At 37.4% G+C, this 26182-nt stretch overlaps 1 protein-coding gene across 1 annotated transcript; it reads right to left on the bottom strand.

The window, feature by feature from the left end:
• Positions 1–4304: 4304 nt before the first annotated feature.
• LURAP1L (leucine rich adaptor protein 1 like) lies at positions 4305–26181 on the bottom strand (the record flags this gene model as incomplete). Its single annotated transcript, XM_057374502.1, has 2 exons — positions 4305–7866; positions 25999–26181. Coding segments are annotated over 2 exons (558 nt in total), but the record flags the coding sequence as incomplete, so codon positions are not given.
• Between the last annotated feature and the right edge of the window lies 1 nt (position 26182).

Here is a 26182-nt window from a genome sequence, read left to right as displayed (position 1 = left end):
TTGTGCAGAAATGTAAGGAAACATTGGTCCAGGACTGACTTCCTCAGTAAACTGCTTGAAGGTGATTTGAATAGAAATTGAAATGCATACTAAAGTATGCATACTAAAGTATTATTTCATGAAAGCTTATTTAAAGGTACAGAAATGTCAGTATTTTAACAGAAAGTCCAACTCTAGGCAGGGTGTTACAGATTAGCATTATTCAGTGAATATCTTGATGGTTCTAACTGCCAAACAYTTGGAAGCACAGACACAAAAGTGGAAGGTATTTGATTTCCTCAACCCTAGATTAGTACATATACAGGGTATTTTACCTTTCCATTGCACAGGGGGGAAAAACACCCAAACAACCACCCCACAACTGAAACCCCAAAACCTGCAGCCACCATACCTTTGCCTCTAAGGAAGTTTCCACAAATCTGTATCAAATTCCCTGTTGTTTGTAAGATCCACCTCTGGAAATCAATCATAATGTAATTGTCTTCAGGACCATTGCTAGTGCATACTTCACTGGCATCAGTGGCAAATTCTATTTATTCGAATACTGTATCCACGGTCAGTCACTCCCTCATCTGTGTGTTACAGTTCACCAAGAAACTACACTCTCTGCATAGTTTATATTCTCTCCCAGAGATTAAAAAAAAAAAAAAAAAAAAAAAAAAAGAAAAAATGTCCTTCAGCAACTCCAGGGGAACAACCTGAATTATAATCAATTTCAGAGCAAAAAGGATAATGATAATATTTTCATAACATTTTTGATGGTATCTTTCTCTTTTATTTATGCTTCAGCATAAAGGGTCATCAATAAATCAGTCTTCTTCTTAGAAACTGAAACTCGCCCTTCAGTTTTGTCAGTGGCCAGATTAATTTAAACCACAGCATGACAAGTGGAATGATAAGACTGAAAACCCTAGTCTTACATTAATTTTTTTAAAAAACCGTAATTATTATCTGAAAGCCTTACTCAACTCAGCCTTTCCTGATAATGGTGTGCTGAAGAGCAATCAGTTCTGTGTGAAGATTAAACAAGTCAGGAGCTTCCCATAGAGCCCTGTGACTCATTCTGAAAATCTCTGCGCTGATATCAGCATGCTGAATACCAGAAAGAAAGTGACCCAGCAGTGACTTTGGGCAGCTTCATGGACTGAAGCAAATATTTACATTAATTCAGACAACGGGGAGGTGGGGTGGCACAATGAAAGCCATATTTGTCTCGAGAGTTATGTCACTAAGAGCTCCAAACACAGCTCCTCTGTGCAAAAAGCGAGGAGCATTTTAATTACCCTTCTCCTCCCCCCTCATCAAAATATTTTTAGGATTACTTGACTGTGCAAACTGTGTGATAGCCATTTGTCAGGAACAAAGGGCACTGTATTTCTGAAACAAATGGTCTGAGCAATCAAAATTCTCAGAGATGCACAAAAGGTGAAGAGGCCCTCCCTGATCTGATCATTGTGATATCAACTGGGCAATTAATAACTTTGCCTAAATAATTGGATTGCAAAATATATACATACTGTGGAAGTTCTCTCATGTTACCTGGAAAAGCCTGACTTGTAAAAAAAAGTGGCTTTCAGAAAATGAATAGAGGAAAAATAAATATGAACTACTCTTAAATAGCATTTTATATTCATGTACTACTTCAATATAAGTGTAGCACTTTTTTCTTCAAACATTTGAATGGTTCCCTGGAAATCAGAGGGTCTTAAGGATATAATAAGCAATCTGGAAAGACAGACTAACAAATGCCAAGTTCATAATACTTTTTTTTCTCAGTATAATAAACACTTTTAGGTAGAATTTAGTAAATTGAAAATGCAGAGAAAGCATTCTGATTTGCTTTCTGCATATAAAACATCTAGGCTGCCTCCTGCAAGCCTGGCCATAGGGGCAGATCTGTCCATAAAATATTGAGATCCTCCATCATTTTGATGCACACCGGACTGGGTGCACTGATAACTCTCTATTATTGTCTCCCTTCCTCTCCTAGAGAAATGTCTTTCGTTTTTTTGGTTTTTTTTTTCTTTTTTTCTTTTTTTTTTTTTTGGTGGTTTGTTTTGTGGGTTTTTTTTCCCCTAAAAAGGCAGCACAATCACTTTGTTACAAATACTACTTTATGCTATATCGCTTAACTCTGATTTTCCTGATAAGACAGATGTTATTGCTTAGACATTCATCTGGTAGGTTGATGGGAACACTTCTGACAGTAAAACTTGAACAAAGAATTAACCGAGTGATTTTCTACAAATAATCTCACAGRCACCATTTATTATTCTCTTGCCATAGTGCAAGATTCTGGAAATTTACTTGGAATGCAAATAAAAGAGTATTTTAGAGTCAAAAAAGAGATTTTCTTTCTTCAAAAGAAAGTACTAGCAATAGGCATATTACCAACAATATATAGCTACAGTTAAAATTTCTAAATCTTAAAGCCTATTTTTAATGCAGTATTTTGTGCATTGTTTTAATGCTTTTACAATCTGAAATACTCTGAAAAAGCCTCACATAATGAAAAAGTAGATTGTTTTTTATTTTTTAAGGGTATAACATGCATTGAAGATAAAGTCGGCAACAACATTGAAGAGAAACAGAGTGTAGTATATGACAGACCTAAAAAAAAAATATTTTAAATTTTATTGTGTACTTTGTTCTTTGAGTTCATAATTCATAAATCAAAATATACTGTGTTCTAACAATAACATCTTCCTTCAAAAAATCAAAGCAATATCCTTTCTAAATTTAAAGGGTTTCTGTGGTCTCACAGATTTATGGACRATGAGCAATGCAGTCATTTTGTGAAAGGGTTTAAAAGTTTTATAATGTWATATCTGTCAGCTATAAAGTTTTGGACCCAGCAATGCTGACAAATTTGAACTGAGGATAACTGTTCACAGGTAAAAGCATAATTTCAGACCTTTGGATTCAAGCTGCTGCTTTCTATCCATATGAATGTCAGACAAAAAAGGGGGGAAAAATTCAAAATTGCTCAAAATTACCAACTTGTTTTTTGCAGCCAGTTTTTGAAAACACAACAAAACAAAACAAAATCTCTCAAGGAAAAAAAAACAAAACCCTAACAACAAACCAAGAACAAGCCTTCCCCCCTGCCCTAAACCAAAATTCTGTTATTGGTATTTATTATCAAGTATTTGTATCATGCGGTCCTCTAACAGTAACTAAAAGACATATCAAACATCCTTGAGACAGAACTARCAAAACCACGCAAGATTATAAGGAATGTCAGTCCTGAAGATCAGATGTGTTTGCTGGAAAGAGCAGGCTTTTAAAAGGACTTCATAGAGATTGCTTACCCAATTAGTGGTATGTCACAGCATAGAAAACTCCATGGGGGTTGTGGGAGGGGAACAAATAGCTTTGTTTTCACTCTAGACATACTTAGTAGGGAAATTTAATCTCTGGCCAATGGGAAGGTCAAGTGTAGACAGCACTAATCTCTACTTAATTTATTTAAGGGAAAAGCTTCTGTTTGTTTCAGGGCAGGATGCTCTTAAACTGTTTCTATAGTAAATTCATAGGTATTCTGAGAAAGACAAACTTGCTGTAAGAGAGCACATTTAAAGTAAAACAAAGCCTCCTTTGCTGCAAGGTGATTGATGCTTTCTACTGATCTCATGTTTATTTGGTGTATGCTAATTCTTTATATCAAAGACACATCTTTTAGACTTGGTTCACAAGTGTTGGCAAGATGAAAAATACTAGCACAAGCTTTTYCGACAGCTTAGTAACTGCTTCAGATTATTAAACAAAACCCCCACAGTTTCTCAGTCGATTATATAGGGTTATATGAGATGCAGTTACCAGACATTATTTCAGACTGCACTTCACTCAACTAATCAGTTCTCTTTTTCAAAGAGAAATGCAGAGAGATTTTTTTTAAACTTCAAACGGTTCTACAGCACTTCCAGCATTTTACCACTTCCTTCAAAAGTCAGGGTTCATTTTTAGAAGGTACACCAGATTTCTGTCTTTTCTAATCATCCTGTTTCTATTATAGGATAATGGTAGTTCACCTTCCAAAGGCAGTGGTGCTGTTCTGTCTTTGGTCTCCCAGTGCAATGTTTTTGGCCTCCTGATCGACAATTCAAGAGCTCCTGCTTGGTTCTTCATACTGTGACTACATTTGACTGAGCTATGCAGCCTTGAGATCAATAACAGACCTCRCTGCTGGCAGGGAGATTTCAAAGAATTTTAATTGTTTCTTTGAAAGTGCCTTAAAACTTTGTAACTACACTGTCTTGGCAGAATCTGTAAAATTCCATAGTTTTCAGATTTGAGAATGCTAGCTTTTCCCCCTCCTTCAATAGTTTGTGGTTTTTTTTAATTTTTTTTTTTTTTTTTTTTTTTTTTTTTTTTTTTTTTTTTTTTTTTTTTTTTTTTTTTTTTTTTGTGAACCAGAGCACATCCACTTACTATCTGGTACCCATTAGCAGGAAACAATCATCCTAAAACAGAAAGCATACTAAATTTACCTTAGAGTCCCCCTCATTGTCTCTGATTTACAGTTTGCACAGTGGAATGTCTTTCAAAGACAAAACTTCAACAGCGTAGAAATAGGAATGGACTGGTTGCTCATCACCTGTGATTTTACAGTGTCTTGAAATTGTTTGACATTCCTGAAAGCAACCTAAATGTCAAAAGAGCCAAGGTGATAGAATACGACAGGGAATAAACTAATGGTCTTTTTTATTTATCCACTTTTCAAAAAAACCCTGTTGCTTTTATCCATTTGAAACAGTCACAGCTTTGTAAAATGCTTTTAGATACTTTGCTCTATAGTACAGTTGTTTTTTTTTTTTGTTTGTTTTTTTGGGTTTTGGTTTTTTTTTCAGTTCTGTAAATCAAATAAAAAGTTACAAAGAAGTCCATGCTGAAGCAGGGCACCCAGATTCCTTTAAGCCACACAAGGATTTTGCAAGACCAAGGTAAAGAGGAAGCTGGAAAAAATATGTAAACTGTTTAAAAGCAAAGTTAAAGAGCCAATGGGAATAGTTTTTCAAGAAGCATTGAATTTTCCATTCAGTCGAGTTGTAATTCAGTTTTAAGTTAATTTTAGGAGATCATCAAACTTCATAGTCTATCTTAAGTGGCAAGTCAGAATAAATCATTATCTTTTGATTATGAAAACCTGTGAATTCCAATTAAGAAATCCAGGTCATTCCTAAATCTTTGAAGTTTTTCTGTTTCAAAAATAAGAACCAAGGCGTTCATGCTCTTGGATACCAGAAAACACCTGGAAACACTTGTTACCTTCTAGAAGTCTCCTGACATCTTTGTTTATGCACTTGCACTCTTTCTCTACTTCCAGTCAAGAGACACTGAGGAATAAAAGCTTTTAATCACATACAGTTTTTACTTTACCATTTCTACTAGTAGGCTTTGATTCCCATTTATTGCACTTTTAAATCATAATGTGATAAATTATCACTGATTATTCTTTATCCCATGTTACAGTTGTGAGYGGGTAGGTGATGGCTACAGGCTGTACTTTCCTTGAAGTAATTTCAGTGCTATGCAAGGGGATACATTTTAAGAATATTTTCTTCATAGTGAGAAAATTTTATGTACAGGTTGGCCTACTGCCCAAAATCTCAGTCACAGAAGATATTGCACATTCACATTAGATTCAGAGACAGTATACATCCTGATATTTCAATTCTATGCCAAGCAATAAAGGTAGAAAAACTTACAAGAGAGATATAATTCTRTAAGAGGGAATTAGTTCTACTCCCTAGATTAAAATAACTGAAAATAATAAAACCTGTTTTGAATTCCCAGTCAATATTCTACTTAATTTCACACTGAGAAGTTTTTCCCAAGATTTTTTCTTCAAACATTTTTTTTCTTAAGCCACATTCAGTAGTCATTATCTGGGAAAGGAATTAAAAAAAAAAACACCCTAGATAAACTAAATCAGCATGGCATTGCTGTTTGAGGGCATGCCTTGTTTTTCTTCAAGTTATCTGCAATACCCAGGTTGATCTTAGTAGAACTGAGAAGGCTTATTTTTGATAACCACACATTTCTTCACTATCACTCTATTGGATAAATCATGATGTCCAAAGCAAAAATATACAAATTGTTTTGTAATTCTGAGAGACACAGGCATCTTCTATATTGAGAAGCAATGGAACCACTCACAAAGCACAAATTAACACTTTCAATTGCTTGATTTTTTACCTTCCTACTTGATGTTGCTCAAGACTGGCCAAGATGGATCCCTGGAAACATGGCTTGGATAAGCAGAGCCTTTTTTCCCAGAATGAACCAAACCCACATACATCAACTGCTGCATGTACTCATAATCCTTCACAGAGTGTAAAACAGCTTTTAAATGGAAGCCTGCCTTATATTTAGTAAACATTACTTCAGTGAGGGAATTTCATGCTGTACTGGCAATAGGCATACTGTCAGACTTGGCAAAACAGAACACTTTTAGATGATGTGTAAGTATCAACACCTCTTTCACTATCTGTATGCTGGAAATAACATTCATCATCTGTTAGAGTGTCTAGTTCAATTTCAGGGTTTTTTTTCTACTTTTTATTACAGTTCATTTTTTCTACTTTTTCTTACTAAAATCTTGGGGGTTTTCTTATGATTCTGAAGCACTTAAAAGAAAAATCTGCCTCCTAATCTTCTGAACAAAAGGATGAATCAGGGCACTTTCAGAGCGAGAGACTTTCCAAAGTAAAAAGTTACCRTTTTACTTCTTGGCTGCTTTCAAAGTAACTGATTAGCTGCAGCTCTCAACTGCACCGATAGGCAAAGAAATGGTAACACAAGGTCTAACTTGTAAAACGGGAAAGAAAAGGACAGCAGAGCAAGACTGCTGAATTTAAAAAGAAAATTTAGAATCAGAATTTAACATCAAAATTAGGCAAGAGATATGAGAATATTGAAAAATGAAAGAAATCCCACACAGAAAAGTTTAGGATACTTTATATTTCAACTGAAGACAGCTTAACAAAATCAAATTTCATTGCTTACAAAAGGAAAATTATTTTGTAGAGGTATTTTCAAGATTCAGATTTAAGGCTCAATAAGAACAGTGTCTTTRGAAAGGCCAAACCTGGTAGTCAAGAAAATTTATGACAACACATATTTATCAGAATATTTTATTGACAACAAATACAAAATTGTTGCTCTTATCCCCTGATGTTTCATTTTAAAGATAAAGCTTTTCCTTCACCACTTTTACAGGCTTGTAAATAAAGCATTGTAAAAAATTAAAAAAAAAAAAAAGCGACAATAATTTAAGAAAATGAAAATGTAAGGAGGACGAGGAGAAAAGCCCAACCCATTAAGGAGAAAATGCATCAAAAGCAATAGAAAAGTTATGCAACAGAATTGAAGTATCATATTATGTTCTCTTTCCAAGAGAACTTTGGGGTTTTTGCACATGAAATAAGATAGCAGCAAAGAAAAAGGGTAAATACAAGTGCATTTGTGTCCCAATGGAACTTGTTCTTTTTAACCAAAACAGTAGTACTCATCAGAATCAATTCTGGGATGCTTATGCAGAGACTGTGAATCCTCCATGACRGAAGAATCACTGAACTTGTCCATATCCGAAGGGGTTTGGTGGCCAGGGACATCATCCACTAAGGTGTCCAAGTAACTCCCCACTGATATTCCATCCAGTCCATCACTACAGTCTTGTAAACTGTTACAGCTGCCATGGAGGGATGTCTCCTGACTTTCTAGCAAGCTGCACAGGCTGCCRCTCAAACTGCTGCCTCTGCTGGCAATGGCTTTCTCTTCAATCATCCACTTGATTGATTCAATACTTTCATTGATGATGAGGAGCTGGCGCATGAGCTTCACATCCGTGGCTCGGAGATTAACCTACAAGGCAAAAATGATTAAAAAAAATTAGTCTATTCATAATCAAGCCAAAGAACAGGCTGGAGGCAATGACTGGGTTAAAAGAACACACACACATAAAAAAAAAAAAAATCCAGCTTTCTTATCTAGGACAAATCTATTTCAATAACTAGTAAAAAAGCCCACCAACAAACAGACAAACAAACAGTATAGTTACACTAACACTTTCAGTGAAGGTCCAGTGGGAAGCTGATCAGCCTACCTAAGMAGTCCATTAACAGGAATGCTAGTCACTCACAAGATTTGAACACAGACTGGTACAATGCTATTTAGATGAGAAGCACAGCTGCTATGACAACTCCTAGGGATAGCTTTTCTTTAATCAGAGAAGCAAGATACAAAGGCATGTCTATTTATAATTACTCTAAGCTGCTTATAGCTACAGACAGCTAGGCATTCCCTCCAAGTTATCCTTATTATGGTTACTTGATCAACCTAAAATTTTAAGATGTGCAAAATTTGGAAAAAAACTTGTGAATCTTTAACTTTTACTCACACTGCTACTGAGTGGACATTAAAATCTGCCATATAAATGCCTGAGAGTTGAAGTATTGTACTTATTGGACCTGTATATTTCAGTTATTTAAACCCATATTAGATGAAGGTGACCAGTTCAGAGTCAACTACTTATTATAGATATGCAGAAATCATTTGCAATACCTAATTAAATAAGAAATGGACATGAACAAACTCCTACTTTCTCACTTAGCTGTAGTGGTTGATGCATACACACMGAAGTGTTGACAGTATATTACACTGTTGCATTTCACAGATATATTTGAGTTAACCATGTTTTCCTTAACAGGTGAACTATGCATGCCACTTTATAAGTCTCTTCAGATGAGAAATAAAGGTGAGACCTCAGGTTTATATTCACTGCTTCTTTCTCTTCATCTGAAACATTGTAAGTACTGGAAAATAAAACAGTGACACTGTCTTATGTGTCATAYTGAGAATTTGAAAGTCTTCACTCAGCTGCAAAATAAAGAAAAAAACATGTAAGATCTACTCTAATGAACAATAGAAATTTTATGCAATTTTCTGAGTCCACGATTGTTGCACAGAAAAATAGCACCTGTATTGCTCATACACAGTGGACTGGAACAGAATCAGTGTTCTAAGAAAGCAAAGACTGTATCATGTTTTGCTAATGTTAWGTCCAGGAATAAAACCTGTGCATTTGATCTTTCCTATACAGATGCTGCTTGGAGGCTRGCTTGGTCTACTGGTGGGAGATGGTGCATCACTGACTTTGCATCGCTTGTTCATTTTATGTATTTCCTTCATTTTTAAAACTTTCTTTACTMCAATTCTCACTTTTAGTTCTTCTAATTCCCTCTGCTGGTCCCACTGGAAGAGGAGAGGGGAGGGAGTGAGCAGCTGGTGGGTGCTCAGTTACTGGTCAGGGCCTATGCAATGCAAAGAGATTTCAAGTTTTGCCAGTGACAGTTTTGCGTATGTAACCATCATATGCATTCCCAGCTTCCTTCCCTAGTTCCTGGAATGACTTCTGAATTATTCTCAATCCAGTAGCACAAAATTTAACACAGCTAACCTGGTACTGTGCAAAATAGCTTTACCTACCATTCACAGTTTTAACAATACTGCCCATCTATCATTGTTTCAGAAGTGAGGTTATGAAAACAGATTGACCATTTCGTAGCTCTCCCGCTCAAGCCAATTCCCCTACTCTCACCAATAAATCACTATAAACTATTTGCTTGGCAACTAGGCTGTCATGAAAGCAGTAAATTACCCAGCTTCTCAAAAGCTACTACAGACTTCAGCAACTTGCTGAACATAAACATGCCTGAAGACAAGTTTCCCAAAAGGCTGATTAAGGAAATGTTTAACAGAACTAGCACCAATATGACTCAGAAAAAAAAGTCTAAAAAACAGATAAAGTACACATCTCATATATTTCAGATTCAGTTCACAGGAAGTAATTTTTTTGCTTTAAATACACCAACAGCTTCAGCATTTTTGTGGAAYAGCCTTACTGGAAGCAATTCTTTGCATTCCTGAGTACTAAAATTCTCCTCCTCCTGGCTACCATGTCATTCCAARTCTCCCATATCAAGAGTGTGCTTTYCCTAAAGCAATCATTATTAAAAAGTAGTTTAACGAGTGCCATCCTTCTTTAATATGAGTTACTTCATCATCTGCTTAATAACACAAAAATGTCAAAATGACATTTTTTGCCCCTTATCTGCTTTAAYGTAGACACATTAGTTTTTACGCACTTACGTAACTGCAATCCATTTATTTTGGAAGTTGTTGGAGTAAACAAGTTGGTCCAAGATGGTTCAGCTAGCAGGACTAAATACAATAAAATCTCACCATGCTTGACAGCTCCATCTGTTATGCACAGTAACAGGTGCATTTCAGAATAACCCAAACATTGTATCATATCTAATACAGACATTTCAGAACAGCTCTTATAGCTGTCCTTTSAGTTAAGCCAGAGCACAGGACCACCACAGGGAAGGTGTGTGTTATGATAGATCAGTCCTCAGCAAAAACTTATGTTGTGAAAATGAAATGATTTGTGACTGGRGATCAAAAACTAAATTCTTATTACAGGCTAACTTTTATATATTTTGCTAGTATGTGTATTTGCAATAGTGATGATCACAGGAAGGATAGTAAATGCTTAACATTAAGAGATAATCACAGCAACAGAAAAAAATGAAACTAAAGTGGCAGCATCTTTCAAGCAACACAGTCAGGTAGCATAGTTGCACAGATTAGCATTCAGACAGAATCAGATTTTCAGTCTGGAAGGAAGAACTGGACTTAACACCTGTCTGTGCCTTCCTCTGATACTTGTTCGAACAATCTATTTCTTCCTTGCTTGTAATAATATGTACAACACTCTTATAATTTATTAAAGAGAATTTATATATATACAAACATAAGGGYTTTTGTGTACATATATCCGCAGAGAGATACACAAATATTCATGCTATTTTTATATATACCTCAGTGTTTTTAAGAAAGGACTTGACTGGGTTATTKCTTCTACAATAAAACTCTTAATGACCAGGGGGTCTAACAAAGACAATTATTGCTTCCTGGCAGTCACCCAAAGTGATTGTCCAGCATTGGCTGTCCCTAGCCTGGTCACACAGCTTTTAGATCGAAGTTGTGTATGTACTCCCAATATGGGCAAAATGGCCTTGTGTTTTGCTGCTGCATGTCTGCGAACATAACTTCCAGTCGGTTYCAAACACAGTGGGTTCCCTTCCCTACCAGAAATGGCAAAGATAAAATTTCTGTTACGTGTACCCCTCTAATTTGCGAAAGATTTTCRAAACTCTAGTTTCTTTCTGCAAATTACTTTCTCTCAAATTCCTGGATTCACATGCTGCTTCTCCTAACTACAGGAAGCCTGCAGGGATATTAATGGCAACATAAAATGTGGTCTGAGGAAAAGCTATCCCTAAGCTCATTTGAATTATTTCAGTTTCCTTTTTTTTCTCAAGACTTTTATAGTCTGTGCTGTAAAGAGACCACTAGTAAAAGGAAAAGAAGTGAGCAAACCCAAATATTAAGGTATTTCCTTCAAGGTAAATCTTTTAGCCACAGCAAAGTGAAGTAAGTTCTTACAAGACACARAATCTTACAAGTTAATGGATTCAGGGAGCTATTTAAGTCACTCAGACCAGAAGCTCTGCTCTGCATAGGATCCCAAGCAGGACTAAAACATGGATCTTGGGTTGGCTTATCTGGAATCTGTGTTCTAAAACAGCTTGAGTTTGGACATAAATTCCAAAGAAAGTGGAAGTGGATGGAAACATAGCAAAGTACAGTATTCCAGGGAAAGCCCCTCAGAGTTCCAGCACCTGGGAAGTCTTGCAAAGGTAAACATGCAGAGAGGTTAGACGAAACGGGCTCTGCAGCCAAGTCCATCTGCTGTTAAACACTACCATACCCATCTCTATCAAACTTTTTACAAATGGAATTTCAAACCAGTACAACTTTTCCATACCAAACAGGTGGGCATGGCCACTATGGTTCACAAGTAGTAATGCTACTGTTGTTTCTATTTTCTAGCATGTGTCAGAGACAGCTTTCCATTTTCCTATTCAATTTCTTCTTTCCTGTGTCACTCAGGATGAAGAGCTTGCCAGCTATGCCTACCTCCCCTTTATTTTTTTTTTAAAGGGAGATTACCTCAGCTTTCCATGGAACAGTAAATTCCATGAAATCATTGGAGATGCAATTAAAAAAAAACAAAACAAAACACCTAATAAACAATATCCAAATAATAATTTATTTTGCATCTGAGATGCACCTTTCTTCTAAAAAGCTAACCTTATTCCACTTTCCCCTGGTGGCACTTTTACTGTTACAAACACTGAATAACAACTTCTCAAATAACTAAGGAAATTAATTTATGAGGAGAAAGATAAGGATGTCGAAAATAAGATAAAACAGTTGGCAATGTCAAAATATTCAAGTCTTATCAAGATACAAATATAGTGAGAAGACTTATAAGAATAAAAAACTCATCAATAAGACTTCCTTGACTAATTCTGTGAGAGAATACATATAAAAATACCATAAGCAACTTATTCAAAGTCCAAAATTCATAATATGTGAATTCAAGTATTGTCTAACTGGAGTAACCAAGCTAACATATTTACAACAGKGATAAATCTGGTGACATGCCAGGCTTTGTTTTTAAGCAACCCCCATAAAGCGTGAAGCATGGGATTTGAAGGTGACCAAGCTCAAAGTGACACCTTCCCAACACTAGCGAGTAAAGGAGATGCTTTTTTTTTTGCTTTTTCATTTAAAATGTCTAAAAGAAAGCAAAACCACAAATAACAGATAATGTCTGCTCCTTTAACACACAGGATGATTAACAGTCCGGGCAGGAGCTACAYCCCATTTAAATTAAATTATATGCATGTGCATGTCTTTAAACTTCTTGCCTGCTTCCAAATTGTCCCACTGATTCAAGGTGTTTGCATTGGTTTCTTCATATAATTAGCCTGCTTTAGGCTAAGGTATTTCAGGATCAAGATGAAAAAATTATATTGCCTAGGCTGAACTTGGAATGTGAACACAATCTTCATCATCTGTTAAAAATGCAGAGAGTTTTATGTGACAGAGTAAGAATGCAAGTTTACTGTCATTAACTGGAAGGGATCATCTACACACAGGTAGAACAGTAACTGGTTGTGGGAATGCASCACACACACCCCACAGCAAAGCCAACTAACTTTGGTTAATTCAGACACCACAATAACTCAAGCTAACCCGAGCAACCTCACTGAATGTGTATGTGACCTCTCTCAAAACAATGGAGAAGYGGACCAAAGCCTGGCAGAGAGGAGACTGTCAGAGTCGAGGTAGGTGCGGCAATGTTCATCATTATGCCATGTGTCTCTGACTGTGATTTACCTCACACTGATTTAGCTAAATTAAATTTCAGTCAGCAGTGATAAATGTAGATCAACAGCTTTTTCTGGAGCTGATTTCCTTCAGCAGGGACTTGTGTTATAATGCATTGCTGTATCATTTTCCCATTTATTTTCTCCTGTTTTTGAGGCTTGTGGTAAGCTTCACACAATGAGGGAGCACATACAAAAGCTACATATATACACAAAATTGTTATATACACAACAGCTAAATTTATGTGATCTAGTGTTGATTTGTAGCTATGGTTTGCTGATCTACTTTCTTTCTGCAAAGCAAGAAAGTTACCCTGACCTTTCTCAGCTGTATTTCAATGAGTCACAACAAAAATATTGTGGCACACTACAGAAGCAGTTTAGATCACTTTTTGACTTCTTTTGCAAGAGATTGCTTATACTCTTGCATCTCTTGAATACTCCAAAATTGTTAAAACCCTCATATCAGATTTTTAGGTAGCATTCACTACAATCACTCCCAACTGCTCWTAAAGTGAGTAGTCAAGTTTTCAGTTTCTGTCTGCACCGTTTGTTACTTTAAACAGAAGTTCTAGCCTAGTCATTGTCCTATTTCAAGATGCTGCATTTTCACTGCAATACCTCACCAAGTGCTTACAATAAATATTTCTGCGGGTCTGCCTGTAAAATTYGGCAGTCACATAACACAGCTTTAACCGTAGGGATTTTTAACTAGGAAGGAGAAAGAAACCTTGTGATTCCACATRAGCCACAAAAGGATTCTCCTGTAAGGAGAGCTTACCAACCCATTAGCTAAAGCAAGGAAGCAGGCAGGTCAGGTCTGAGCCACCACCAGAATAACGCAGGAGAATACATCGGAATAATTAGGAGGCGGAGCAGCTTCCTGAGGCAGAAAGTTAGTTCAGTAGGCAATAAGTGTAAATAACTCAATGAGCAGGTTCCAAGGACATTTATTGCAAATATATGAACAAAATATTATGCTAATGTGGTTATCATCTGATACAGGAAATTATTTTTGATTAACATTTTTCTTGTAACATGCTATTTCAATATTYTAATTTTATGAATATTAATTGATTTCCCTGATACTTAACAGGAAAATACATACCACCAAGTTGTGCAATTGTTTAGTCATATTATCTCTGGGGAAAAAAAAAAAGGTGAATTTCAAGGCCATTTTTCATTCCCTTGTCTGGGGAGTGTGTGTGGGCAGCCTGCCAAGTGCATTTGATAATAAAATATCAATGACTAGGATAACTCATTTGCCCAGTAGAGTACATTTACTCAGTAGCGTACATTTAACATTATACTATTTTACATATTTTGTAGGCTTAAATGCAATAAAAATTCTCAGGGGGGAGTATATTTTTGTTTGCTTTGCTCTTTTGGCCATCTCTTTGTATTATTGTGAAAAAGATGAAACTATTTAAGTATCTCCTAAGTAGATACGACAATGRTTGTCAGAAGGAAACATGATGAACATTTGAGAGCAAGTAGAAGGAAAAAAAAAAGTTAATTAGTTAAGCCCTTACTTCTTCACCTCCTGTCCAAATAAAACAAAAGTTAAATAAATTCTTTAAATATGGAAGTACCATGTAATTCATAGAGACAAACATCCACTCTGAGAAGGATGAATGAATATAAAAGGAAAATCCTGACTCTTTTAAAGTTTAGTTAAATTAACATGAAAGGGAGCAGTGAGAAAACGTAAGGGTGTGAGAAGWGGAAAACTTCTAATGCTGCTGGAAGGTTTTACTGAATATTTCCAAACATCTCATAAAAGCATCATCTGACCTTAGGAATTTATTTACTCTGATAAAGGTGAACATGTCCAGAACAATCCATAATATGGACCCACATTGGTTGACAGACAAGATAACACCACTGCAAACATTCAGGTCAATATSAAGCCGTAACATTTGGCTGTGGGTGTCAGAAAGTGTTACAGCAGATGGACCATCACAGCATCATTATAGAGCATTCTGGACACCAGCCACAACACAGGACTGCACATATCTTCCCACCAGCACGASACAGCACTGGAGCTCAAGGGCATATCCAATTTCTTTTTTTAACTGGATTTCACTCTGTGCCTCATTTATGTCTCTCTTGACCAAAACATGGTCTTAGAAAACCTATGCAAAAAAAAGAAAAAATATAATAACTACTCCATACCTGTTCATCTCTTTAAAATTAATTAATTTTAATACTGGCACTGTGCAAGTATACTCAAAAGCATGTAACTAAAATAAAATAGGTATATCCAAAGTTAGAAAACACTGCTTTTATGAACAYAACACCAAAGTTTGAAAACACTTTATAACAAAAAAAAAMCCCAAAACAACCTTACAAAAAACCTCACCAAACCACCCAACTTACTTCATTAAATCAGAACTGAGACATAACAATATTAATACTGGAGAGAAATCTGAACTTTCTTGACAGTCAAGTCTGCTTCCACAATACCATTGGTGAGAGACATAAGATTAAAAAAAAACCAAACAAACAAAAACTTGTTAAATCTCCTAGAATTCAAAATGGAATTCTGTTTGAAACAGTTCTGTGGTCCTGGAAATTGGGTATATCCTACTGAAAGCCTATTTTTAATCTAACAACCAAATCTTTAGTAAAGGCCTCCCATTCTATTTACTGAAGGTTTATCTGGCTAAGAACAAAAAAACAACTTCAAGAAGCTTTGTCATTGTAAGTSATCACAGGTGCTCTTAAAAATGCTTCAATAGCACTAGAAATAGTGATTGGCTGATCACTGGGATTTTTTCTCTATTAAAACATTATGAGCATTATGTTTCCATGCTAAATATTTTGAAACTTTTTGAATGAAAATGAGCTAATATTTTATAAAATAAGGAGGTTTTGTTTTGTTTTATTTATGTTTACTTTGTGAACTATTTGAAGTTCCATATCATTTAAATTCAGCTTCATTTTTCTTTTTAATGTAAAACTTCATCCAAGTCTCCAAAGTGGTACAATCACCATTCTCCCAAAATATAGTTTCTACAGTCTTTACATCTCTCTAAAAGTACTAGCAAGTTTGAGGTCTTTCAGATAAAATGAAGTTCCCCATTTTGAGTCTTTTGGACAAAAACACCCTTTCAAATTGCCAGGTATCTATAAAAAGTCAAGTCATTTAATTCTTTTCCATCCACTAAGAAAGTATCAAACAGCTAGAAGCCAACCTGCATCTGRGGTCTACAGGTTAAAAATCTAGAAGTAAACAAGAGGCTAGAGCCATTCTGAAATACTGAAATTGGCCAGAACAAGCCYAGCAGGGTGTTGAGAACACCAGCTGCAGCTTTTGTGCCCTTTTGACAAAAAAAAACCAAACATGAAACCCCTTTGTTTCCTACAKAACACACCAAAGAAATTAATTCTGGAGGTCACAAGGCATGATTATCAATGTATATTAACAATTAAGACACATCCTACACTTCTAGGCAAGGACATGAGAAGGTAGGAACTTTAATCAGTAGTGAACTATAAACAAGGCAAAACCAGGCACTATAGGTAAATTTTTCTTTCCKTATTATTTGAGCCCTTTTCTGATCAGTAACTATTATCCACACCATATAGTGCAGCCCTCAGCTTCTCCTACATAACTCCAGCTCATATCATATTGCTCTTCTTAAACTTGTCCTTAGCAAAGATTTCATCATAGAAGAATACTGCAGCACTGTGACGTGACTCTAGTTCAGCAAAGAATATTATTCATAGCTATCAGTGCAGTTATCAGAGGTATAAGTAGCTTGGGAAGGAATCTAGGTCATTGCTAACATTTCCCTTTTTTTTTTTTTTTACTGAGGAAGTACCAGCTACTAAGGTAATTGKGGAGCAGAAATAAGGTGCAAGGCTTGCAAAACGAGAGAACTAGTTAAGGAAAACGCAGGAGGTTTGGACTGGAAAAGCTTGGTTGTATTTGAAAAGGACTGGTTACAGCTCTTTTGAAGTAATTTTGTTACTAAATTTCACTGGAGCACAAATTAATAAAAATTGAGACATTGCAAAATATTAAAGATCATTGTGTCACTTTGGTTGCATTTTCTTTCTTGTCTGAAATGGGTGGACTSATGCTCTGCACTGGAGAATGCATAAATAGCTTTATTAAGTTATCACAGATGGCCACCTCATCTGGCTATGGGGAAAACAGCAACCATGCCTTCAYTGCCCTGCTCCACTCACTCAGCAACCGGTGCTGGGTGCTAACAAAGGAGGATGTAAAGAAGCATTCACTAGCTTTGGCATGCCAGTAGTACTGCTCTCCTCTTGCAAACAGGCTTTCTCTTCTSCTCTAGAAGGATTTACGGTTTTCCCCTACAAGCCCTGTAACACTAGAACACTGTCACAGAACACCACTTGAAATAAAAATATTTCAGTGCACTGCACAATTCTGCCAAGACATGTGGACAAGCCATTAACAGTCACAGTGGCTGAAACAGCCCTACAAAGGCAAAATATACTTTTAAGTCACAGAACAGGAAAACTCCTGTAAAAATTATCATTCTGGCTTCATATTGGCTCCTCTCATGGCTGTATAGTTTTGCAAAGACTAGAAACACAGTCTAGAGTTTACAATGACTCCTTGAATGATTTCTCCAAGCTGTCAAGTTTTATGCGCAGACCCATCCAAATCCCATTTGTCAGAAAACTTTCCTGCCTGTGGAAAGGATTCTTCAACACCAAAACCAACATAAACCCCCTAAATTACCAATGTTTTAYCATTAAGCACTTTTCTCTAAACAGGCATTATTTGCTTTTGTCTAACAAAGAAAATGGTCTGTATTTGCAGCCAAAGTTAGAGAACAAGTCCACATTTTCAATGTGGCTGGAACAGGCCTCTTCCAGGCACTTTTAAAAATGTACTTGATAACCTTAGTCCAGGAAGAACACTATAGATTAAGAATCAGAGAATCACAGAATAGTTAGGATTGGAAAGGAGCTCTGAAGATCATCTAATCATAGATCACTGCCATGGCAGTTGCACAGGATTGAGTCCAGGCAGATTAAAAAAATTTCCAGAGGTASACTCCACAACCTCTCCGGGCAGCCCRCTCCAGTACTCAGTGACTCTCCAAAGTCAAAAAAGCTTTTCATTGTATTTTTATGGAACCTCCTGTATTTCAGTTTGTGCCCATTGTCCCTTGACTGTTGCTGGGCACTAGAGAAGACAGTCTGGTTCCATCCTCCTGGCATCCACCCTTAAGATATTTGTACCCATCGATAAGATCTCTGCTCAGTTGTCCCGTCTCCTTCAGCCTTCCCCTGWAAGAGGTGATGCTCCAGTCCCTTAACAATCTTTATAGCTGGTCTAGTGCTCCAGATGCTCCTTGTCTTAAACTGGAAACCGCAAAATGGATCCCCAAAAAGCACTCAAGATATGCCTAATCAGGGCCGAGTAGAGGCCGGGTGTGTACGCAATTTTCACTAGTTTTCTGAAGAGATGGCTAAACAATACAGATCCTATTTCTCCTCATATAGAAATGCTTCAAAGTTTCCTCCTTGGTGCGCGACTGTTTCTTTTCTAGTCAATTAGAATTATTGAAAGGATCCAGGTCTGAGTCTGAAGTTTTAAAATTATTCAGCAAACGCTCAATATTAACAGAGTCATGTCCAATGTTTGCTATGTCTCATCAACAAGTGTCTGAGCTTGTTGGGAATTATCTATTTTAAACATAACTGTGTGAAGAGGCTCGTGGCAAGCTAGGGCTGCCTACTTTGGAGCTATCAGCCAGTTGCAGCAGGGCGGTGTTACAACAGGCAGATGGGCAAAACTCCTGCCTCCCTTTTTAGGTTTCGTACCCCCCTGGCTGATGTAAGACCCCCAGACAGTTGCGAAATACATCCCTTTATCAGAATTTGTGTTTAAAGTGACCAATGAGAAGTGACYACTTGGAATATTCATGAAGTTCATTAGAGTGGTTATAAAAGCATGTTCAATTCTAATAAAGTTCGAGTTCAGCGATCATGTCATAGTGATCTTGTTGCTGTTTCTCCCGGCGCTTCCCGAACAAACGGACCTAAACTTTAACATGAGTTAACAAAAGCAGTGTCACAAAAGTGTCTGAGTTAACAAAATATAACTTTTCTTGAAACCAGTGGAAATTCTGTAGAAAAAAAAAAAAAAAAAAAAAAAAAGTCAAAATAAAACAACAAAACTGCTCTACTTTTGTTTCTACCTTGGGGTAAAAATGTTGAGCTTGGAAACACTCAACACATTTGTTGCATTATATTTCTTGGATGTGTTTCCTTCTGTACCTAGAGAGAGATAGGTTTCACAGCCAAAGCAAAATGCAGTAAAATGGCTCTCCTGAAAGCATTTTAGTCGTGAATGCAGCYGATATCTAACAAAGCGAACAAAATTACAAATTAAGCTAGTAAAGTGTTTATAAAATCTGAAACCCCTAGCACTTAAATAGCAGTTTACGATTGCTTTAAAGTCACTGAATGCTTTCACTTCCTCTGGCACTGCACCCAGCAGAGCCATACAGCATTGGGAGCAGTTCATTGTACAGCATGGCAAACAAAGCTTTTGGAAAGCTTCTCTGACAGCTTAGCTAGTTTGTGTTAATTAAGAAATGTGCCATACTATTCTCTTGACAAACCGYAAGTATTAAGAAAGGCTAGGTGAACTGCTGAGACCAGGGTTGCATTGGTGTTCCAGTAAGCTCTTCTCCATGTTTATGGAAGCTCTAGGCAAGGCTGTATATCCTGACAAAATGGACTAATTGACTTTATAAAAACACCTGGCATATRTATCTACACTCTGGTGTCCTTATCTTCTTCTGCGGAAGGAGAGAAACCTCCTTGAGAGCTACTTCAAAGAGGGGGATCCTCAGACACATTTTATAAATATCACCCCAATATCCTTCTAGATTTGAAAAAGCTTGAACTGTGCTCTTCACACCTTTGAAAGATGTAATAAAAGATGGCTTATGGACACTCTGGATGTATTTTGGTCACTTGTTTTGGTCACTTTCCAGGCTGGAGTTGCTTCAGATGCTTACCACAAACACTTCCACCATGGAAAAAAGCTTATAATTAGAAGCCACATTTATGAGGATAAGGGCTTGATAACAAAAGCTATAAATCTACCTTCAGGACAAAAAAGTTCCCTCTAATTATGAGATTGTCCATAATTTTATGATCAGTGTTCTTCATCTTTACAAACAGTAAACTGAGAACCACCTTTTGGAACTCCTTACCTATAGGAAGTGTAACTTCCACATTTATAAATGCAGATGAAATTCATGAGAGAAATTGCATTCAATTTAATTGAATTCCAATCACTTTTCAACAGCTCAGATCYTCTGTCTTTTCACTCCTGTAAGTTCCTCATTTGCTTCTGATTTCAATACTCAACCTCTCTTCTAGGACATGCATAGAAATTAAACACATAGAAAATAAACATGTCCACTGTGGAAAGTTTACTAAGTTATGACCTTGAGGACAGAGAACAAATAATCTTATGAGCTTTAAAACATTAACTGAAAATGTACTCTTTTGCTTTAACTATTTACTGTTAGTAAAAAGAAACTATTGAAGAGCAGAAACACACTTGTTTGCCATCACCTCTGTTTAATAGATCTATTTGGTATTGCGCATTTTAAGCTTTTCCTGCTCCTACACAAAAGGTAACTTTTAACTTTTAAATTATTGTTATTGTAAGTAGCACCATTAAAGAAAGCATCCAAAAAAAATTACAGTGATCAAAGAGCAGGAGAATCTGCCTTACAAGAGAAGACTGAAGGAGTTAGGTCTTTTTTTCCCTAGAGAAGTTTGGGGATTGGGGATCATATTTCAGTAATTTGGGCTGATACAAAGTGGACCAGGTTTCCTCTTAATACAAGCTAATTTTTTTTTCAGTGAAGACAATCAATCATAAGAACAACCTCCCCAGTTAGACGGCTGGAGGCTTCCAAAATGCAGTTGGACAGGATGCTTAAAAATTTCACCCAGACTCCCTTTCCACTGAGTGCAACACTGAGATGTTCCACAGTTCAAATCCTTCTGCCAGGCACTGAGTGGGATTTGCCAGTAAAAACATATGTTTAAATATACATTAATTTAAATAACCTTGGTCACCTCATCATTTCAGAGATGATCTGAAAAGATGGAAAACTTGGTACAAGTTCTAGCTCTACAATTAGGCTGCAATTTTTTCTTAGTAGATTTGATCATTTTCCCTAAGGACCAATCTATAACTCCCTTTTAGCATGMGTATTCTATTATCACTGCCCAATCTCCACTATATGCAAAAATTACAAACTCCTCTATTACATCACACAAATTGGAGGGTATGAAGTGAACCTGCGAGCAAGATCCATGATTACCACCTTTTCCAGTGAAGTTCAGAAGGACTTGGGGAAACCAGTTAATTTCTACTTCTGTATGCCTCCTTTCTGTTTCTGGGAGCCTCACTTCAGGGATTCACTGAGTAACTGCTCATTAAGAAACAAATGTTAATCAAATTCTCCTGCATAGGTTTGAGGCTTAGCCACTAGTAATTTCATATTTAAGATTTTATCTTCAGTCAAGTTTTTAAGCAAAAATTTCAATTAATCTAATAGAAAACCAGCATCTGATGCATAGCTTTGCATACTGAACCAGATCTTGGCTTCAGTTAAGACAACTGATATTATCACACAAAACAGTGAATGTAGCAAACTGCGCCTACGGCATGTGTTGAAGAGCTATTGCACATCACAGTTGTTCACTTTTTAAAATTAGTCCTTTAAAGAAACTAATAAATGCAGACCCCTCACAACTGTGGATTTAATAAATCTATGCAAATATGAAGTTGGTCACTGTAGAGCTTGTGTAGAATAGGGCTACAACAGCTCTGCCCTCCTGCACCTTCATTGCTGTGCTAGGGATAGTTAAAATAAGAATACCCAAAACCAATTAGAAAAAGCATCAACAAAACAAAACAAACCATCAAAAACACCAAGAAGGACTGCCACTGTAATAACCATATTTGCTTTAATGCCAGTTTCATTTTGTCAGGGATTGATGTTAATCAGCCTTTAAAAAATAGTTATACTAAAAGAGATCTAGGAGAACAAATGAGAAGAAAACTCAACTAATGAGTTAGCATAGGAATATACCTCTATCTCAAATAGCTTTAGCCTAAATCTGGTATGCTCAGTTCCTTGGAAATAGGATTGTTTGAATTGCTTTATCCTTCACTCTAAAAACTGCTGCACTCTGTATATCCAGCGTGATGCTCAGACTCAGTAACAGTATTTGATTCTCGACAGTGTTCACTGGAAGGAATCTCATTTTAAGGTCCCAGCACAGACATTTACCCTCATTTCCAAAATTCAGCCTACCTTTTCTGCCTGAAATATTTTCATGCAAAATATTTTTTTTTATTATTGTATGTAATGCAGACCGTATTATGTTTAAATTTCTAGCTTGCAAAGAGCCATTAAAGAGTTGASTTCAGAAACTTTTGAATTAAAAAGAAAAAACCCACCCACTCTCTTTCTTCGAGTGCTGAAAGAAATCTCCCTTTGAGCAACCCCAAAACTTGTGAAGGAGGGGTGAGGCTTTTGAAGTGGTATCATTTCAGGCTGTAGAAYGAGCCTCACAAAATATTTACTGAGCTGAAGGTGTATGTGTTAAATGGTGATCTCAGGAGCATGGTACACTYGAATAAAAAGCTGTAACACTGACAAATTTCATACTGAAACAAGGATCAGCTATTCATTCCACCCTAGTTTGACCAGAGAACCGTATTTTGACTCACACTTGCAATTATGTCTTATGTTTCCGCTAAATTTATGGCCTTATAACKCAAAGGTTTTCAGGATCCAATGCAGTCTCTCTCCAGAATGGTCTTCATGGCAAAGTGGAAGATAAGAATAGAGAAGTAAATCTGGCCAAGCAAGTCTGTATTTCAAGAATATGTTTTGTGTGTGATTCCAGCAACCATTAGCAAAATCAGGCTTGAGGTAACAACAGTCACTGTGAACAGCAAAAGGATTTGAAGGAGCAAGGGYAAGCCTCAAGACCTTCACCAGCAGATGGGGACAGCTGGCACATAACCTCATAGACAGCTGGCACATACACCTCACCTAGATCTGTCAGGTACTGTAACTCACGGTCCCAGCATTTTCAAGTCAAATATTGTCTTTTTGTATATTTAACTAGAAGAGTCCGAATTATTTTGTTTTTTTTATGTTTACAGAAAGTTTGTCTCAAGTCTGAAACAAGCAAGCAAAAAAAGCACAGATAGATCTATCCAAAATTAAATGACTAGGCTATAGAAGTTGCCATCACAGTACAACAGAAAAATAAAGCTTAATGGATGACAGCAGGTTTTTTTAATTCCAAGTCTTTTCCATTTTTTGCATCTGTTTACTACTGCACCAGCCTTAGSCTACTTTTCTACACGTCAAGACCTCCTATGCCTTGTGGCAAAGCCATTAGAAGGAGGTGTGGAATAAGYAGAGGTTTTGGCTACTTTTTAGAAATCATGTGCAGTAAAAAAGAGGAAAAAAGGAGAGAAAATCAAATTTTACCTGATATTGTTCTTAAATTAGTAAAATATGTGCAATATCACAAAGAAAATTGCAGAAGGGAAAGTGATGGAGTTACAAAGAACAAGAGARGTCAAGGCTTTTGGGACTTAAACATGCTCATGCTTAGAGCAGGGAGGGAAAAGAGAGAAACTTAATGGCAGGAGGAAGAAGAGGCAAAATTACGATTGTGACATGAAACTGGCAAGTGTGAAGCAGGTGAAGAGACCAACTTGAAAGGAAAATGTGATGTGGGCAACTCATTCCTTAATAGGCCTAGTTGTCTTGACATGCCTAAAGAGTCATGCCAAGAAACTCTGGCTACCTTATTTGCTTCCTTTGCAATCTGCCATCCCATACCTTATAAGCTACCTGCAGGCCACTCTACAGCCACTGTGCAAGCCTAAAATTAAATAATAAACATGAAATATGCTGACAGTGTGTTACTCAATGTTAAAACTGAAATTCCCAGTGATCATTACCCTAAAATCACAGAAACAATGAATGGCTTGAATTGGAAGGGACATTAAAGATGACCTAGTTCTAATGTCCCTGTACGGGCAGGGATACCTTTCACGAGACAAGGCTGCCTGAAGTCCCATCCAACCTGGCCTTGAACACTGCCAGGGATGGGGCACCCACAAGTTTTCCAGGGAACCTGTTCCACTGCCCCACTACCCTACGAGCAAACAACTCCTTCCTAACACCCCTGAATCCACCCTATTACAGATTAAAGCTTTTTTACGTCATCCACTGAAAACATACATGCCGTTGTCAAAAGTGCCTCTCTCCAGCTTTCTTGTTTGGGCCTGTTTAGGTACTGAAAGGTGGCTAAAAGGTGTCCACAGAATACACTGACAGTTTGATTCGTGAAGATGTCTTAAATCMTATGATGCCATACAACAGCAAGTGTGATTTATAAGCTGCACCACAAGATTAACATTACCATTTGGCTATTACCGCTCTGACTATCCATTCTCTTTCCCTTTTAGCCCAGCACATTTATTCACTAAAAATCCTAACAAACCTACCCATCTTTTACTTATATATAGCATTGTAGAGGGACTTACAGTACAGAATTATACTCGTTCACRCAGAATGAGATTGATTTGTTTGCTGTAAATGGCTGAGTTCCAAGATTATTACATAAAGTTATCTCAACACGTTGCCAGAAAAATCCCAATCCCAACGTGATCAAATTTCATCCCATTTCAGAGAAGCTTAGTGGCRGGAACTATGGAAAGAACTGCTACTAAAAAGTGTCTTTTGGGACCTCACATAATWATTACACCCTTATAAAAATGGAATATAACTATGCTTGCATATCTAAGGTACCCTGCGTTGTCCAGATCATATCAACTAAGTCTTCACTTATTACTTGYTCACTTGCTTGCAAAGTTTTCTTTTGGTTTGTCTTAGAAAAAATTAAGCCAGTTTCATGGCATCATTTTATGGCAAAATCTATTTATTGAGATGATGACATACAAAGTAGGACAAGCACCTGCACTAATCTAGAAAAACAAGTTAGAARATGTGAACTACTTACAGTATAGTCCCATCACAAGCCACTAGTAAAAGAAAATACATCATTAAATGAAAGTATAAATACTTGGTTTTTTTTTTTTTTTTAAGCATCATCTGCATCATCTGCAACCTGTTTGGAACTAATTTGGTCCCCGAAGACTGAAGTCCAGCAATCAAGTCCCTGAACTCCAGGCCAAATTTCCWGCCCGAAAATATCCTGTCTCTCTTTAGGTATTAATCGTGAGCAGGAAACAGGTGCAATGCAGAAAATGCACTTACAACAGCGGGAGATTAGTGCATTATTTCGTTTATTGGTACTCCAGCTTTCAGCACGTCTCACGAGCTGACGGAGAAACAGAAGCCAACTGCGAGTCACTGCGAGGAAAGGAGCCGACAAGTCCCTCGCTCTACGCCGCGCCGACGAGCGGCCTCTTGCTCTCCCACCGGCAGCAGAGCCCTCGCTGCCGCGGCCCGCCCCCGCTGGATGGATGGATGCACCGAGGGCAGCAGCAGCAGCCTCTCCTTGCGGCGGAGGGCCGGCCGACAGCCCGCAGGGAGCGCAGCCCCGTCCCGGGGGCACAGCCCGCACAGGGAAGGTGCGGAAGCGCTGCGGCCGGCGCCCGGCTACTCACCATCTCCTGCCTCAGGAGCTCAAGTTTCGTTTCCAGACGGGCCAGGGCGGCAGCGCGGCGGCGGCGGGGGCCGGGGGCCGCGGCGGCGGGGCGGGCCGGCAGCTCCTCCCCGCGCAGGGGCCGCGCCAGGCTCTCGGGCACTTTGCGCCCCAGCTTCTGCTCGACGTCGCGGAGGTCAGGCGGG

The sequence above is a fragment of the Malurus melanocephalus genome, unplaced genomic scaffold (assembly GCF_030028575.1).
Source record: "Malurus melanocephalus ecotype Western Australia unplaced genomic scaffold, MMel_1.1 scaffold_227, whole genome shotgun sequence".
In the NCBI taxonomy this organism is placed as follows: Eukaryota; Metazoa; Chordata; class Aves; order Passeriformes; family Maluridae; genus Malurus; species Malurus melanocephalus.
The sequence above is the reverse complement of the archived record's forward strand: the minus strand, read 5'-3'. Positions and strand labels throughout refer to the sequence as shown.